The 18,557-nt window shown below is 39.2% G+C and overlaps 1 protein-coding gene across 5 annotated transcripts in view; it reads left to right on the plus strand.

The window, feature by feature from the left end:
• Positions 1–18,557, plus strand: part of kcnab2a (potassium voltage-gated channel subfamily A regulatory beta subunit 2a) — an 81,587-nt gene that overhangs the window by 28,916 nt on the left and 34,114 nt on the right. For 3 of the 5 annotated variants that reach the window (XM_061043139.1, XM_061043138.1, XM_061043137.1), the window contains exons 2-3: positions 2,628–2,795; positions 5,223–5,264. In XM_061043139.1, coding sequence (XP_060899122.1) covers positions 2,719–2,795; positions 5,223–5,264 — 119 coding nt within the window. In that variant the 5' untranslated portion in view covers positions 2,628–2,718. Of the gene's footprint in view, positions 1–2,627; positions 2,796–5,222; positions 5,265–9,569; positions 9,708–11,601; positions 11,886–18,557 lie in introns of those variants that run through there. The other 2 variants (XM_061043135.1, XM_061043140.1) reach the window with 2 other exon arrangements.

An 18,557-nucleotide genomic window follows, 5' to 3' on the forward strand; every position in this document is an offset into this window, starting at 1 on the left:
TTTCGTAAAAAACCTGCAATCCGAAGCCAAATGATGTTCAGTTTATTATCACCAGAGAGACAGAGAAAAGCTGAAAATCCCCTACAATAGATTTAGGGTATTAAGGCTCTGCAAGAATATGTGCTTTCATATGACCCACCGTGTCCTCTGATCCACATCGATGATGGATAATCCGGCAGGACTTTGCTGTGCTGTGTAGTAGATCTACTACCATGCCATTTACCTCTCAGGGTCATGGCATCATCATCGCCAACTTGATAGCAGGTATGAGTGGTGTCCCATCCCAGTGTGATTGAAACGAGTGGGGAGCGTTAAATGAGTCCTTGGGAGCGCGGGACACCTTCTTCGCTGTGTGGGGAAATTGATGTGAGGAGAAAGTCACCTTCATGTTACCATTACGACGTTGCTTGCGAGACAAGGCTCATGTGAGTGCAGCCAGTGGTGAAATAGGGCCGCTCTGTCACGGTGACATGATGCCACTCTCTCTGCGGCTTTCCCCGTTTGATTTTATCCACTGAACTCGACTGACTGAAGCATAAGCAGTATCGCTTCTCTAACTCAGGCCATGGTGTTGGCCGTAAATGTCCTCTTGACGTGTCCCAAATGTGTGTTAATGTCACCTGAGTACACTTAACCAACCCTCAGTGATACCAAGCTTCTTCTTGCTAAACCCCTCTCTCTACAGCAGTGGCCTGCTTCTTGGGCAGACACTTTGAATTATTCATAGAATCCAGTCGCTCTAAGCAGTGGATCAGCCTTGGTTTGCTGTGGTGCACCCACATACATTCAGCACACAGCAGCCACAGGATGATGAAGCAGGATCAAGATCTTCATAGGTGTGAATGTGGGCTGCTATTTGTAGCTTCCAGGCTTGCTGCTGTCTTTCAGTGCAGGACCACAGTGTTTTTCTGTGTTGTTGTCGTGCTGTCGTTATCCCTCCTTGTAAAAATGGTAGCGCTTCCAATCTGATGAACAAACCTTTTCATTGCGCATTTAAAAAAAATCTTTAACTCTCAGCTTGGGGAATCCACAGAGGTTACATTTATCTGTTGTTTTATTCATTCAGCTCATGTCCGCAGAGCGAGCACACGACTCCATCTAGTGGTGGAGGAATGCTGCAATTCTCTGAAGAAGGTGACACAATGTCAAATAAATACAACTGCTGCTCTTTTCTCTTCGTTTCTTTTGTTTTGAGTCATATATTGGTTCAGTTCTGGATGATCAGTAAGCCGAAACCAAATAAGATAAGATAAGATGAACTCTATTGTCTCAGTGGGGAAAATTGCCTTGGACTTGATCTGATGCACTAACAAAATATCTAAGAACAGTCATTCATCAGTAAAACATGTCCAGTTAAATATCATTAAAAACTGTAAATCACTAAAACCATAAATATGTAACAATTAAGAACAGTGATGAACAACTGCAGGTTCAGCTACAGACCTACACTCACAGTCACACCTGAACACTCATACACACATACATTCACACGCCTTACACGCCAGCGCAGGTGGTGTTGAGGGCCTTGATAGATGAGAGGACAAAGGAATTTTTAAAATAATATTGACATCTCACAAGTGGCACATTTGATGAGATGCCTTTTGTTTATCTGCATAATTTTAGTCGTGTTCTGGTTACCTAACAGACTGTAATTTACCACCCTTACATCCTGATCTTATATTTCAAATGAACACAAGATACGTGTTCCCTAGAAGAGATCCTTGTCCTTTTAGATCAACTGTTTTGTGATTTGTTCATCCAAGCAGGAATTTTAGTGAGTCCCACCATGCTGTTGGGAGAGTTGACAAACCATTGTTTAATTGTGCAGCCACAGAACATGATACATATGGTCCATTATTGTGAGTCATCCTTTGGCATAACATGATAAAACCTGTGCTATCTGATATTTTAAACACTGGTAAGACAAGGTGTAGAGAACTTAAATGGCTTAAGCACATTTTTTTTGGCTGAAATTTAAGCTAACAAATGATCAAACGTCCTAACAAGGCCATCCTTTTTAGATACATGTGAAGGCAGTGAACGTTCTCAAGTGCATGTTATAACTCGCCTATTAATTTAAAAGTTCAACTTAATCTCTTTATGTCTCAGTGATAGGGTCGATAGGTCAGCTGGAGCAGGAACTCATTAAGAGCGCTGAAAACATTGTGGTGCCTTTTCACCTCTAAAAATGCAGAGCAATCAAGACATTCTTAAGAAATTGGTGGATTTCCTTGATATAAATATTGTAAACAAGGCTTAACAGGCGACCATAATTATTTTTATTGATCAACATGGTACAACTCCTAATTATTTAATCTTATCCTTTGTTTTGTTTTTGCTGGATCAAAAAATGGTGTCTAAGTGTCTGGACTGGGTTAATTGGGTGCAGTGTTGTACACAAGGGGATATAGGGCTGGACGATGCAGCTTAGATTTGAAAGGCTAGCATATATAATACATAGATAGGTAAGATGTTGTTAATAGTGATGAATTAATAAATAAATTATAAAACATTAAAGTGCAAGGACAGGCAGAGATAATTGAGTGTGCTGTACATCTACAGCCTAAGTGCGCTAAGGTTATAACCCACATCACTAATGTACGTACGTTCTCTCTTTTCTGTTCCAGAAGCCCTGATTGGTGATAAACTGTACCCTGTGGTCCCGGTGAAAGAGCACCACCCCCGGCAGGCTGGCCACACCCCTTCCCTCCTGCCTCCATGTATCCTGAATCTACCACAGACTCCCCGGCTCGCCTCTCCCTCCGACAGACTGGCTCCCCTGGCATGATCTACAGGTCAGTTGATGGCCCAACATATTATAACACATATAATACACAATTGACAATATTGTGTAAAATTGGAAATCAAAGGAGGAATAGTAAATGCATTTAATATTGTTCCAGAACGTCTGAGAACTTGTCTCCTTTTTGCCCTACTGGTACAGAAATCCATGCTTGAAATAGTATAAAACACACTTCAAGACTCTGCAAAACTGAACTGAAAATCACCATGCTTCTTTGTTTTAGGAAAATAAACATTATTTACAGGGTATCAGGTGTCTATGTACAGGAACCCCAGTGAAATATTATTAATACTTTTCATATCTGGTCCTTACAAGGCTAACATATAGCACATCTAGCCAATTCTGAGACAGGCCAAAGTTAACCAAGCTGTGTGCAGGTATCAAGCTTGCTTTACTGCAATTGGGGCAATTGGGGCGGGACTTAGAAACTTTATTTCAATACTTCAGTGGAAATACTGGTATTTTATGTAATTTAAAGGTATTTTAAAGTGAACTTTAAACACAGAAAACAAATAAAAATACACTCTTACCAAAGTATGAATCACTACTGGTACCATTATTATGGATGCCTCACACTAACAGATATCTAAGCTTTATCAGACCCTGATAAATATCCAATCATGTTGTCTTTCACTGAGCACATGTAACTGTGTAAATAAGTAGGTGAAGCTAATGTTCTTTTGGTCCGTTACTGTTTAATTTGAAAAGAGTCCTCTACTTTGTGAAACCCAGCAGAAACACTCCCGCATAAATTCACATCACAGCATTTTTAGTTTACACGTATCTCATTATGTGTTGTGTTTACTTTCACTGCAACAGCAGTATGGACCTCTATGCCTAACTTGTACTAACGACCCTGCACTCTGAAGTTTCACCACACTGTGGTGCCAGAGACTGATCATTTAAATAAATCATCCGTTCCGCTCCTGCTCTGCGGCAGCTTTATGGCTCTGTTTCATATCCTCTCCGCTATGAGCAGATGGGTGCAGTGGCTGTGAGCTAAAAGTTCTGTGATACTTCACTGACACCACTGGGCGGCCATTGGACACTTGTCTTTATAGACGGATGCAACATAATGAACGTGCTTATGATTTGATATGACAATTGATTTGCTATCACTGAGAAGACACTGAGACACATGATAGGAACCAGAACATTGACATGAATGATTCATTATTTTCCTTATACGTGTTCAAATCATCAACTATTACGCCATATGTTTGTAAAGTCTCTGTGTAGCTTCCCCTTTAAGATAAAGCAGAAAGTTAGCACTATTACACATGAGAGGATGTGATGACAAATGTATTTCCTAAACATCCCTTAGCAACCCCATTATGCATTAGTCACTCACAGGTCATGGATGCTTAGTCAGTATAAAAAGTGAAAGTTATGGTTTACTAAATTACACTCTTAACTATCCAGTTTATTATACTGATTTTTTTTCAACTTTTAGATGAACACTTGGTGTTTTGTAATAGCTCATGTTTAATAGATCAGTTATATAATGAAGTTATTTTTACACTGATTTTCAAGTTATTTGAGGGATGCTTTGCACACAGTATGAAATGAAAGAGCAACTGGTTATAGAAGCGTAGGTTTCCTGCTGAGTGTAGAAGTAAGTCTCTAGAAAATGTGCTTACAGAAATGTATGATTTATTTATTATAAAGACAGTGGATAGTTCTACTGTATATCTAAGACGTATTGACATTCAGAACTATGTTATTATAACCAGACACTGTACTGTGTCTGAAATTCTTAACCATGACTGCACCATCATTTGTTGTTGTTGTTGTTGTTGTTGTTGTTGTTGCTGCAGTTGTTGTTGTTGTACATCAGACATGTTTAGAGTTTTAGGCTAAGTGTGCTGTTGGCCTTGTTTGCTTCTGTCTGCAACATAGAGGCAAACATAACACTAACATGCCAAATCTTCTAAATCATCAAATATAAAGCGCTGCGGGGAAACGCTGCTGTGAGATCAGAGCGCTGGATGTGATCAAAAACATGTTTGAACATTGATATGAACTTTTTTTCTTTGGGTCTTTCAAAAAATGGAATTCGTTCAAACTCAGGGCAGACTTTATTTTGTCTCTGAACATGCACTCATAGTTGCACTGATCATGCAGTTTAATGCCTTAACATGTCTCCGTACTACAGAATATACATGACGTAATGTAGTAAAGAAGTCTTTCTATGTGCTCTTTCTAATATGCTTTATCAGTCTGTATGTGACGATGCTATTTCTATTCCCTTCCACTTAACTCTTCTACTTGTTGTTCTGTCTCTGACTCTTCACATTACATCCTTCTTCACCTTAGTGTCTATCAAATGTTCTGCTACCACTGACTTCTTCTTCTCTCTCCTGTCCTGCTGCATTAACCAAAGCTTTCCTGTTTCCTCCCTCCCCCCTGCTTCCTTCAGCGCTCGTTATGGGAGCCCCAAACGACAGCTGCAGTTCTACAGGTACCCGTCTCTATCATTTAGTCACTATCTGTCCCTCCAAAACATGCTTCTTCTTAGCTTGTCTTGTTCTTTGCATACATTTTTTGTTTCAGTTTCATACTAAGGTGGCTGTGGAGCCTTTTCATTCTGTAATTTAACACCATGCGTCCATTAGAAAACCTCTGCAGTATAGGTAACACTTATCACCTACTCTGGCAAAGCACATTCAGCTTAAACCTGATAGGGGTGATGATGGATTTAGTTGCAAGGTTGCTCGAAAAAAAAAACCTTTGAATCAACAATAAGTGTCTGAGTTTGAATCTTTCCTTTATTATTCCACCCGTTCTTTGACATCTGAGACATCTGCTTCTGTCAGGCATCATCAAGTGACATGGACGTCTTTTACTGTTGTGATTTCTGGACACTTTTTTTTTTTTTTTTTTTTTTTTTTTTACTTTGGCATGATTGAGCAGATTGCCATTTTACTGTATTCATCATTTCTTCATTAACAAGATATGACCTCATGAGACTTCAACCTGATCTGTCCTGTGTTAGACATCCAGACAAATCCTTCAGCTCAGTGTTGTTGTTGAGATGAAGTCGGTGTTGGGTTACTTCTACTCACTCCTCGATCAGTGCGTCTTCAGCTTGTCCGTTCTTTTTGCCACTTTAGCGTAGGATCATATTTTATGGACTTTTATCAGGTCTTATTCTGCTGATGCAGGTATTTAAAAAAAAAAAAAAAAAATCCTGACTACGTGGATATACTTGTAATGAGCTCACTATCAGATTTTTATCTTGGCGCCTTGCACATTTCTGTTCTTTTAAAGTGCAAAGCTTCCCACTAGCTGCTCCCCCCGGTCTGCATGAGGGGGATCGATTCTGCCTGCTATCTCTGTCTGTCCATCACACTGACAGCCACACGGGCTGGTAGGGGAGAAAACTTTAATCTCTCATAATCTTTCAATCATTGAAGTATTTCAGAATAAAAACTGAACAATGGTCGCTATAGCAAGCTTGACTAACCAGTATGCAAAACTGAACTGTGTAAGTATGATGAAAGACAGTCTACACTTGTGTTTTGTTACTGCTTTGACTTACATGGTAATCACTATCATTTAAGACCTTCTTATCTGGGGTCTTGCTGTACTCTCCTACATGTGTTGATGATCCATGTTCTCTTCGTGTATGACGTGATCTGTTCTGAGCCATGCTATGCTGTCCCCCAAGTCTGCACACTAAGAATGCTTTTAGACAAGTATTTCCGGCTCCAGCTGTCGTTAAACCATTTCACAGTTTTCTGAGGACTGAGTGCTTTCTAATGATGCGGGTTGTTGACTGCTGACCACTATATGTCCCATGTGTATGAGTAAAGAAAACGTAGATAAAAAAACATTGTAAAAGAAAGTGCGTCTTATAATGCAATACATGTGAGACAGTTATATGTACAGGTTATCATATGGCTGGTATTAAGACCTCCTCAGCTCACTAATTTGAGATGTAAAAATGGTTGATATGTATTTGAGGTTTCTTTTGCATCGCCACGGTGACATGTTGTCTTATTTCAAAGCAACACAATGTAGAAATACAATTAACTTGTTCAGTAGGATAGAGGGCATTAATGATTATACTGGCAGAGTGTAAAGTTTTTGCTTTTTCTAAATTTGACCACCCGTATAAATTGCTCAGTCAGAGCAGCAAGCACAGCTCTTTATGAGAGCTCTTTATCCTGGTTGAATATTAGAAGCTAACATGTGGATTTCTATGAAACAAATCAAACATTATATCATTCCTAAAAAAATAATATTTACACTTAATTGGTTTGGGGTTGCTATATGGATTTTTTTTTAAATACCACAACATAGTTTTTCCTAATTTTTCTCCATTACATTCTGGAGCCTGGATGGGAAGCGGTGGCGGGCCAGATGTGGTCCAAGAGGCGCCAGTTGATGATCACTGCTCAATGTGTTTTCCAGATATATTTGATGTCAGTAGTTCTGTAAGGTAAGACGTCTCTGTTGAGTTTAAGGCGAATATTGCTGAGCGAGGGGAAATTTAATCTAAGTTTTTATCTTTAGATACGTCTTTTTTTTCAGTTTGGTAATGTACAAAATGTTAAATTAAAGCACATTGAACATATTTTGGTAGGGGAGCACCGGTAGCCTAGTGGTTATGTCAGCGTTCCATTCACGGAGGCTATAGTCTTCATTGCAGAGATTAAGTTTGAATGCGACCTCGGGCCTTTGCTGCATGTCATCTTCCACTCTTTCCTCCCAACATTACCTGTCTCTCTTCAGCTGTTATCTGAAACCTTAAATATATATATATATACATATATAGTATATATACATACAGTATATTTTATTCAATTTCCGTTTACAATGAGAAGAAGCTAAAAAGAGTTTGGGGCCTTATGAAGTAAGGTACCCACTATAGCAGAAAGACATCTGTAGTGCTAATATACACACTTATCTGTAACTCAAGTAATATAGTCATTGCATTATTATTATTATTATTATTATTATTATTATTACAAAACATGATCTCACTAAATGGAGTTGAACCACTCAACAACCACTCAGGACTGTTGTAGCTCAGGATGTCTTCTGGTACAAGGAAACATTTGTAGTGTGTAGTTTGTCATGAACTTAAAGTGCTCTTTTATTATTGTTGTTATACAGAAATGACTTCCTCTTAGAAAATAGAACCATATTCAAACAAAAAATATCTTATTTTCATTAATATCAAAGACCACAACCAACAAGCAAAAAATCAGTACAATGACATATAGACAAGGGGAAGTTGTGATTTATTATTGTCTTCTTAGCAGCGTCACTCATCATCTCACTTTTAAACAGCTGTGCTGAAGATGGGAAAGTTTTTCTTTAGCTATTTTGCTGATTTAACTCTTATCTTGTTGTCTTGAAAGTCTCAAAGATTGACTGAAATCAGAAGTTATAGAACAGTTTAAATGTATTATTGTCCTGAACATTTAATCTTACCTGTATTTATGTTAGTTAAAATGTTTTGGCATCTGCTTATCGGATATGAGGAGACATTTTGAAAACCTGTAAACTAAAAGTTCGATCATTTAAAAAACTGCTTTTTAATTGTAGTTTGTGTAGTTTCAGTCAGTGTCAGTCCTGTAATAAGCTCTTTCATTACAGCTGGCCATGCAGTGCAGCCAGGGAGCTCATTATATCATATTGGCCTTTCGGGACTTAAGCAGAAACTTAAGTGAACTTTAATGAAACACTCGTAATTTAATCAATTAACTGATCATTTAATTATGGTTAATCCGTCATCCATGTAGTGCCACTTACCTGGGAGAAAGACACGTTCATTTAATGAATTATATTATTTATTATCATCATAACACTGCTGAGAAGTTCTGAAAAATGTGATGCAGTAAGTAACGGATAAATCAAAACCATCAAACTCTCACACTGTGGCTGGTTTGACTGCCGGTTAGATCACATATTAAAGTCCTTACAAAGCACTTCTTAAGTTTTCTCAGCAGACACAATCCGCGCCCAACTGCAGAGGTTGTTATTTTTATGAAGTGGTCATTTGTGGAGACACTGATATTACTTACTGTACTTCTGCCTTGTATGTCTTTAATCAGTGAAAGTTAATGCACTCTAATTGTCTACACTCAATGTAATCACAGAAATGACACAGATATACATTAGGGCTCTGGATTGATCTCATTGTAACTCCTAAGGCTATCGAAGAGCCGCTTCACACACTCGTTCAGGTGTTTTTTGTCATTATGTGACTGTGTGATGTTGACATGTTGAGCTGCACAAGGGGCTGCTGAGATACAGAGAGAAGCTGCAGGGCGCTCTTAACTGGTGTGGTTTCCATAATGCTCAGGTTAGAGCACATTTGAACATGCGTGGTGGTTTGGTTTGTAGTTTCTGTCTGTGAATGTATTGTGTCTCTGTGTGTGTAGTATGTACAGTTTGTGTTTGCTTGACTGTGTGTGTGTTTGCGCGCGTGCGTGCGTGTGTGTGTGCGTGTGTGTGTCTCATGTGCACACAACACTCAGGCCCTCGTTATTGTCCAGCTCTTAGTATTCTTTCCTGTGGAACAACAATCAGAGGCTTTTAGCGCAAAAGCTTTGGTGAATAATTCAGGCCTGATATTATTTGCTGCGGTTAGCAGAAACAAGCCGGGCCACTAAATGACATAAATGGATTTCTTACATGAGATCTGGAGGGGAGGAGGAGGATGAGGAGGAGGAGGAGGAGAGGTGTTTCTGGTGGTGATAGAGTAAGGTCCAGGCGGTGAGGGGAGGGAAGGGAAGGGATGCACTCTCTTATATACTAATTGGTTTAGACGTTTCCTAGTAAGACACTCCCAGTTTGGGTGGACCCGCTCCATCACCGTCTGCAGTGTGTGTCTATAAGAGCAGATTGGCACCCCGCAACCTCGCTCATGAGCCGACCCCCAAGAAACCGGGTGAGTTTGAGGAAAGATTTGCGCTCATGGCTGCATCAGGGGAGTGTCTGAATGTGTGTATGTTTGGTGTGTTTGGGGTTGGCAGAGTGATGAGGAGTTTGTTGGTGTGTGTGGATGCATGCTGCCCATTGCTTGAAGTCTCCTCCTTTATGTCTTTTGTGCAAGAAAAATCTGTTAGCAAGACTTTTAATTTAATAGACAGTTTGTGGGAGAGACTTAAGTCCTGGTGGTGTGAACAGTTTCTAACTCAGTGTCAGGACTTTAAGCAGATACTTTTGGAGTAATGAACAGTCCACATTTCATTTTTTTGTGTAATGAATACAAAATGTGCTAGATTTAATATTGTTTTATTACCACTGAGCGCTGAATTGGGGTGGTGAACAGGCTAATGTGATGGTTGTGTTTCTTTGCCTGGTGATTTGTAGAAGAAAGTGCTGATCAGGTGCTGCTTTTGTCAAAGGACTTTTGAAAGGATCGATAAGGCGCAGGGCTTGTAATGCATTCTAAAGTAGCTGTACAGAGAAGAGTCTGAGCTGTGATTTTTAAGATGACAGAGTAAGCTTTTTTTAAAATTTTAGAATAATTTCAATAACCTTTAATTAAATGTGTTTGTATTGAACTTCAACTCATTTCAGAGTCAGCCATTATATTTGGTACGGGCGTCTTCTTCATGTCTTTTTATTTATATCTAATTAAAAGTTAAGTAATTATAAAACAAACTGAAAATGATTATTATGGATAAGAATATGCTTTGAGAATTACGACTTTAGTCATATTTCATTAATGTAATGGGTGTTTTTTTTTTTACAATTTTCTTTTTTTGTGAGAAAATAACATTAAACATTTTTATTTACAGAAAGAATACAACATTTGATCTGTATTCAGATGTTCATATTTTTAGAGAAGTGTATATTAAAGTCATATTTGTCTTCAGGTTAGATACTTGTATATGTCTAAAGTTGTCATAATTGCAGTCTTGGTATCGAGCAGTTCTTTCATTTGACCAAGAAAGTGCTCTGCCCTAACAGCTGAACTGACACAGTGCTGCCCCCCTGTGGATGAAAATCAGCACAACACTCTTTGTAGGTCTGAATCTTGCAGGTTGAACGGAAAATAAGGAAAGTGGTTACTACAAGAAGGAAATGTGTAAAAAAAATAATTTTTGAATGGAAACCATAAATGCCTTAATATCTGTGAACTGAAGCTAAAGAAACAAACTGGCCACACATTTAAAAATCCATGGCAGGTGAATATCCTGCAGTTGTTAGATTCTTTTAGCACTTGTGCCAAACGGTATTGTTTTGTTTTTCAAGGCAAAGTGGGCTTTTTGTTTTCCATATTCAAACAACATTGTGGACTACTCTCAGAATGTTGTCTATTGGCTCTCCCTCTTACTCCAGTCAAAAAACAGAATTGTTTTAAATTCACAATTTAGGACTATGTTCCTCCCTTAGGCTTGGTGCATGTTTGAATGCCTCCCTTTTGCAGTTAGCATGTGTCCTCTTTGGTCCTGTTCCTTAATCACCAGCAACTCACCTGAAAGCTCCCTATCAGCGTATCCCTGCCATTGTGTACCTGTCAGGGGAGGGGGGTGCGGGGTGATGTTGTTCGACTCTGATTACAAGATGCATGGCTGTGTGCTGCCCAGAGCAGGAGGGCTGTTTTTTTCTGGGAGCAGGTGCTATTTAAGGAGGTGGCTTTGCCCTGCTAGCACCGCGCTCTGCCCGTGTCCCTACTTTCTTCTTCAGTGCACGGGTCGCCTAAGCATCCCAAGAAGGAGGAGGAGACAGCAGTGGGAGGGGGGGGCATGTTTGCAGGAGGGTACGCAAGTGGCCCCACCGGGCAGCCTCCTGGCAAGCGCAAGTCCAGTTACTGTCCTCCTGAAAACCTGCAGATTCCCAAACCGGCAGTGCCAGGCAGTGTTCGGAAGAGCAGCAGCAGTGGCAGCGGCAAGATGTTGTCTATGACTTACAGCGAGAGCATCCGGAGCGGGATAAACCGCTACCACTCAGACCAGGGGCTTAATCAGCCACCGGCCCGGCCCCCCGACCACGCTGAGCTGCAGAGACTCCGGGAACAAAGAGTCGCTGCTCAAATTAAGAACATGGAAGACTTCCTGAAGATGCATTGCCTGGCCTTGGAGGAGTGTGTGTCCTATCAGACAGGCATGAAGTACAGGTAAGAGAGGCAGAGCCTGACAGGAGCTCAGGATAGCTCAGAGACCAGGACAGTGAGTGTGAAAGCTGGATGTAAGAGCAGCTGTTTGAGGAGGTCAGAAACTTGAAGATGTATAAACGGGTGTGTGCTATCACATTGGTGTTTCTGAAGACGATTATTATTTTTTTTTTAAGCCTTTACTGTTGATTTAATTTTGATAAATACTCTCATTAGAATCCGATTTTTGGAAAGAAAACGTTTTTATCTGCCTTTGTGTAAATCAGTACAGTCGTTGTCTGGCCTCTGGTCAGACTCAGCACTCATCAAAAGGTACTGGGGCTCAGGTTTTATTTTAATCATCTAGGTCGATGGCATATTGGCCCAACTACATGGGAAGGACAGATTGTTCCATAAGGAGTTACCTGGCCCCTTAAAATCTCACGTACACTTTCTCTTCCTCTTCCCATTTATCACGGTGTCTTAGTTCTTCCCCAGCTTTTCTTTCTTACACGTTTCTATGTGGCGAGTCTGTCCCCTTACTTTGTGGTCAAAAGTAGAAAGAGTGTAAATAACATACATATAAAACTATTGACTTGGATATTTTCACATGATTCTATCAATCATACATTATACTACTAATACTGTTATAGAGCTTTAATTACTGTCTTTGTCTGTCTCAAAGGGTTTTCTAAGCTTAGTTCAAATTGAGCATCATATATGACATATATATGACATAGTATATTAAATATTCCCATGTAAGATTTTGAATTTTTTTAGCTGGACAGAGATTCTACTATTTGTAACGTCCTTAGCTAAGTATGACTTTATCACACTATCAATACTATCTTCAGAAGGATGAAAAAATATTGAGGTATTTACATTTATTTTTTTACACAATTCTAAAGTTTAAAAGTCTAACGGATTCATTGTACATGTTAAGGCATATACAGTATTGTATTTCTTCAGAGATGTACTACAGACAGGTGTATAATGGACCACAAGTGCAGACCAAGAGATGAAACATTTAGTGTTTTTGTTCCGTGTCAACAGTCGGATGACAGGAACAGGAATCATCAGTCATAACATTGAACCATACAGCAGGTGTAGCAGCTGTTGTGTTGGCTAATAAGTTGAGCTGATGTTGTTATTGTAGTGGACATTGATAGCTTTCACCATGCACAGGCATGGCTGCTGTTGTTTTTGACTGAGACCAGTGACTAGAACATTTGGCTGCTGCTGCCATGTCTGGGTTGACTACGTTTTACTCTCGTCTAGAGGCGGTGTTGTATGTCACCACCGCTGACATCACAATATTCCAGCAGTAGCTTCCCTGCGTAAAGGTCAGTCGCTCGCCCGTGACAGGCTTGGCTTGGCTGCAGCTTTGTGAGTGTGCATATGAGAGTAGTATTCCTCCTGTTTATTTTTGCTCAAGCTAATAGATCTCATAAGATATCTTAGTGTGGTTAGTGTTCTGTGTTGTAATTAACTATCGGATTTGGTTTACCACAGGAGTAGTAGCTCATCTACAGTAACAGATGACGTCCTGCCAGGATCCGACGTTTCCTTGTATCGTGATCGCCCGCAATTCGGTAATTGGTGCTGCAATTGGTTCAGCATGTACATGTAACCTCTGACTTGAACTCATCAATATTTCAGGTGTGTGGTGAAGAAGGTACACCAGCATCGTTCTTAGCTGCTTTTTTACTATTACCTTTTTTTGTCTCCCTCTTGTCTTTAAAAGTCATCTACCTGTTCACTACTGCACATTATGAACCCACTTTGATCATTTTACTTGTTGGACCTATCATAACTGTGGGTTATATTTGACAACCCTAGATAAGCAAGATATATGTTTCCCCTGTTCTTAATAAATAGAGGAAAAATTAAACAGCCATTAGTATATATTCTAGTAAGTGTGAATGGTTAAATACTCTGATTCATCTGAGAAATATTGCTGATAATGTGGTTTCAATGTTGTAATCACTTTGTCATTCAAATGAAGCAACGGGATCAGTCTTGTTTCTTTATGTTGCCCCTGTAACCCAATACGATCACTCAGCAGGCCCATTTGGACACCGGAAAAACTTTCCCTAGTGTCCATGACCTCTGACTGAAAGAGCCAGGCAGCAGAGAAAAGGAGCCTGCTAGAGTTCAGTCAGACGAGACAGGAAGCTCTGTGTCTTTGAGCTATATGCAGGTTGGCTGGCGTAGTATAGATTTCTGGAGTCAGTGATCACTAATGGATAATTGTAATGACCTTCACTTAGGCGTTCATACGTGCAAAGCTCGGCGGCTGGACCATCCGTGTTCCTTCATGTACCCTGAGTCCTTTTCCGCTCATTGAGAAAAGCTTTGCAGGTAGACGTGAAATTTGAATACAAAGGTTATATTTCATCTTTTAAAGTTAACTTTGACTTCTTTGGTGGAAAGATAAAGAATTATTTATTATATTGAGTTTGTACAGTTGAACAGTATGGATGAAAGATGGATATTTGTGAACTTTTTTAAGTATTGTAAGTAAAGATGCATTGATTAGGTTTTACCACTAGGGGGCGAACACATATCAAATAAGGCTGCAAATGCAGAGATCAGACCTAATCAAGTAGAATGAACTCTTTAATGTTTACAGCAGACACAGATGATATGTAAGCATTTTCAGGTATTTAAGTGGCACTCCATTCTTTTGAACTTTAGAGAAATAAGAATCAAAATGTGATTTTATGCTGGAACTTCCTGCGTGATGGCGTTGATAAGAGGAACTTAGACGCATCAGCACAGTGAACTTTTTTATTTAAAGTCAAAACTATTTGCCATAAGAAAAAAGCTTTTAGAGCTTCAATGCTGGATGTGGACTTTGTTTCATTTAATCATCCAAGATATAATAAAATATTGAAGGAGGATTAGGGTTACAAAATGTGCAGAATATTCCAAACTCAAACAAGTTATTTTGAGATCAATCAAAGGGAGTCAGCGAATCATTTCATACAAGGGTAGGCATCTGCAGTGACAGATTTGTTGCATGAAGAAAGAGTTAATTGATCATTCAAAACAGTTATCCATTATTTTTTTTGCAAAGCATCTAAAACAATCTCAGTAATTGGAGCATGTCTATCAAGAAAGATGAAGAATGTAATCTAAGTTATAGAAAGTACTCGATTACCTTCACTATGATGTATAGATATTTGTTACTGAAGAAGCAAAGCAGGATTTTACTTGACCAACTACCAAGGTGCACAAAGAGTGAAAGGCTTGAAGAGGTCAAAAAGCTCCAGCAACACTTGTAGTATGAAGATCATCTTATTAACAAATTAGACGTTTCGGCTTGTGGCCTTCATGCATGACCCTGAAACACATCGGTCTAATTTGTTAATAACGTTGATATTCATACCACAAGTGTTGCTGGAGCATTTTGACCTCTTCTAGCTCTATGTTACTTACATCTAATGTCCACTAGATGTCGGTGAAGCTCCACTTTGGCAGCTACGTTATTGCACAATCCACATTCCTCCCACTGCACTTAAAAAACATGATGCATTCAGTGAACACAGCAAGTGCATCACTCTCTGCACTCCTACACTGTGCAGCGTCCTAGAACATCAAGTTTTAATATATTTATCAGTTTCATGTATAACTTCACATTTAGTTCTGAAAGTATCTCCACCCACGGCAGTTCTATTACGATAAAACCACAAAACTACAGCATAAGATAAAACCATGTTGTCGTCATTAGATGGCAACATTGAGTATTGTTTATTATTTGTTATAACTTCATTGCTTCTGCCTCAAAGCATCCTTCAAAAGTGATTTATTCCCCCTGAAAATGTCCCCCTTTTCTTGCACTAATCCTCCCTCTGCTACCTTTTGATCCTGCTTGATTTCGTTCAGTACTACACTACACCCTTTGGTGAGGATACAAATCTGCACTGAGCCACTCTTAATACTTTGTGAGTATCATTTTTTTTTCTCAATTTCAGCAGCTACTGCAGCATGTGTGCCAGACCAGGCAACTGTGACGTTTTTCTTCAGGCGATCCCCTACTCCAGAGCTAATTTTAGCAACAGACTCATTTTCCACAGCTGTAGCTGGACACAGCTGAATGGAGCTGCAGCCTAACCTGTTCATCCACCTTGAAACCCCCCCCCTCCCTGCATGCAGTCTTTTTACGTTGATGAAAGCTGCTGCAGAAGACACCATGCTTAATGTTTGTCACCAGAGTGGGCGTTGATGTTTTCTGCATTTGGACTAATAGAGATTTGGGTTCCAGCGGTGACCTCTCGGGTTCCTCTCTGAGCTATCTGTGGCTGGTCGAGTCTGACAGCTTGTCAAAATGTTCTAGTCAGAAAAATTGTGTGGGCATGCCACTGATTACACAATTCTGTTTCGTTTTGGTTGTTGCTATATTTAGATTTCTTTGTTAATGGCAGCTAAGCTAAATGTCCCCATGATTACAATTTACTGGTCAGTACATCATTTTTATATTTTTAGAGTTGACTATGGGTAAAGCTTCACCTTGGATTGAGACACAACAGGGTAGTTACATAAATACTGTTATGGACATTGTCTGTAATTAATAATTGACAACATTAAAACTGTCTGATTCCAAAGCTGTTAATGAGACCAAAGGTTTCACTCTGAAGTCTCTAATGCTTGTAGCCGTGCCACACATGTAGTTTCTATTGCTCTTTTGACATGTGCCAAGTAAAGTATAAATGTATATATTATATACAGTTTATATAAGGATAAGTGATGCTGTTTCCATTGATTAAAATAAAACTCTTGTTATAACTACAGATGTGTATTGACAAGAATCTGGCAATACAATAAGCATTACAATACAGTACATTCAATATAATGAATGGTGGTTAATGTAAGCTAGGCCATATATTGTCCCCTATGTGACTAACAGTTTTATATTATAGTAATAGGGATTTAACATTATGTTTCCCTGTCTCAGTTTCTTTTTCAAACTTGAAAGTATAAATATTAAATATCTGAAGATAGATGGCTACACTAATCCTGAGTCATGGTATGTCATCAATACACTTCTAATCTTAACATCTATAGTATTTTTAACAGGATCACAAAACCTAGAATAGCAATACTAGAAAAACTTTCAGTATTTTCCTACACCACGAGCTATGACCTAAATCTGTAGTGGCAGAAATAAGGATTGATATAAAAGACAATGTTTTTTTCTGTTTTTATTTTGAAGCATATGTTGATTCACTGTGAATAACCAAAATCCCTTTGTTGATTTTCTCCAAACATAAATAGATATAGCATGAATTTCTCTCTCTCTCTCTCTCTCTCTCTCTCTCTCTCTCTCTCTCCCTCTCTCTCTCTCTCTCTCTCTCTCTCTTAGCATCATACTGCCTAATATTATCTGGAAGAATTGTTTGAGAGCATGTTTTTCATTGAGCGTCCTGATTGATATTCACACCAATGTTAACATTTCATACATTCATCCTTTTTTTTTTAACTGTGTGTGTTAACGCTCTGCACTTTATGAATGACCAGTAAGGACAGGCAATGAGACGACCTCCCTTCAATACTCCGCCTTGTAGACACTCTAGTTTTAGATTTGTGCTGTTGTCACTTTGGATCCCATAAGACATGTTACGTAACAGCATTCTGCACATATTTACCAGAACGTCAACTTCCATCCCTGTATAAAATGTGAAGTTTTGTTTGTTTTAAACTTCACCTAGGGCCGTGTCTATTGCTTTCCTTCTCACTGAACATCCGAATATGCTGCATCAGTGTTAAATGTGTTGGAAATCCTGCGATGATTTATTTTCTATGTCACTGACGGTGTTTTCCACAGTATGTTACAACAATGGATCCATATGAAACAGAAAATATAGCTAGCGTAAATCTTTATGAGCTTAAAATGCAAGTCTCTGGTATGGGAATAAATGGAAAAAGTGTTCCTCCTTCTAAGTCTAAGGCTGTGTTGGTAAAGAAAGCAAGGTTTACTGAAGCTTTGAGTGCAAGTCTTTCAGAAGTAAAGAACTAGCAGGTATTAGCAATTGCATTTTCTAAATACTTTACTCTTTCATGATATTATGCCTTGTTGCTTTTAATGCATTTGATTGGACATTCTTCTGGCTTTTTCCCAACGTTTTAATATCCCCAGCTGATGGCAGATTTCATGATCAGTTCATCACTCTGGTCTTTTTATGATCCTTGTTTCATTGTTGTTTTCCCTCCTACATTGGGAATACATCATATCCTCTCTAGTTAAATCCTCACCTCCAAAACTGCCACTTTGACCTCCTTTCATTCTGTACGACAGACTTGAGCTTTTCCACCTGTATTTGTCCGCTTGCTGTCCCCTACCTCCTTGCTGTTGGTAAGATGAACCATTTGTGTATATCGTGACCTCTTCTGCCTGATATGAAAGTGTTAGTTCAGCACCACATAAGACCAAATAAGGGCAAATGGTTGAAGCTGGTCTGACCTCTCATATTGTTGCGGGTAGGGATTTACCTTCAGCAGTCTGACCACTTCATAGAGCTGCCTTGTCTGTGTATGTTTCACTAGTAGAGGCCATTCAGGGACACAGATTCAGTAACTGAGAAATAAATAGGAAACCATCTGTGTCATAATCTTGGTTTAACCCTAATTTAACCGCTTGCGGGACTGGATCATCAGAAGCTTATATTCAGAAGGCATTTCATATAAAGTCACCAG

The sequence above is a fragment of the Labrus mixtus genome, chromosome 7 (assembly GCF_963584025.1).
Source record: "Labrus mixtus chromosome 7, fLabMix1.1, whole genome shotgun sequence".
Taxonomy (NCBI): domain Eukaryota; kingdom Metazoa; phylum Chordata; class Actinopteri; order Labriformes; family Labridae; genus Labrus; species Labrus mixtus.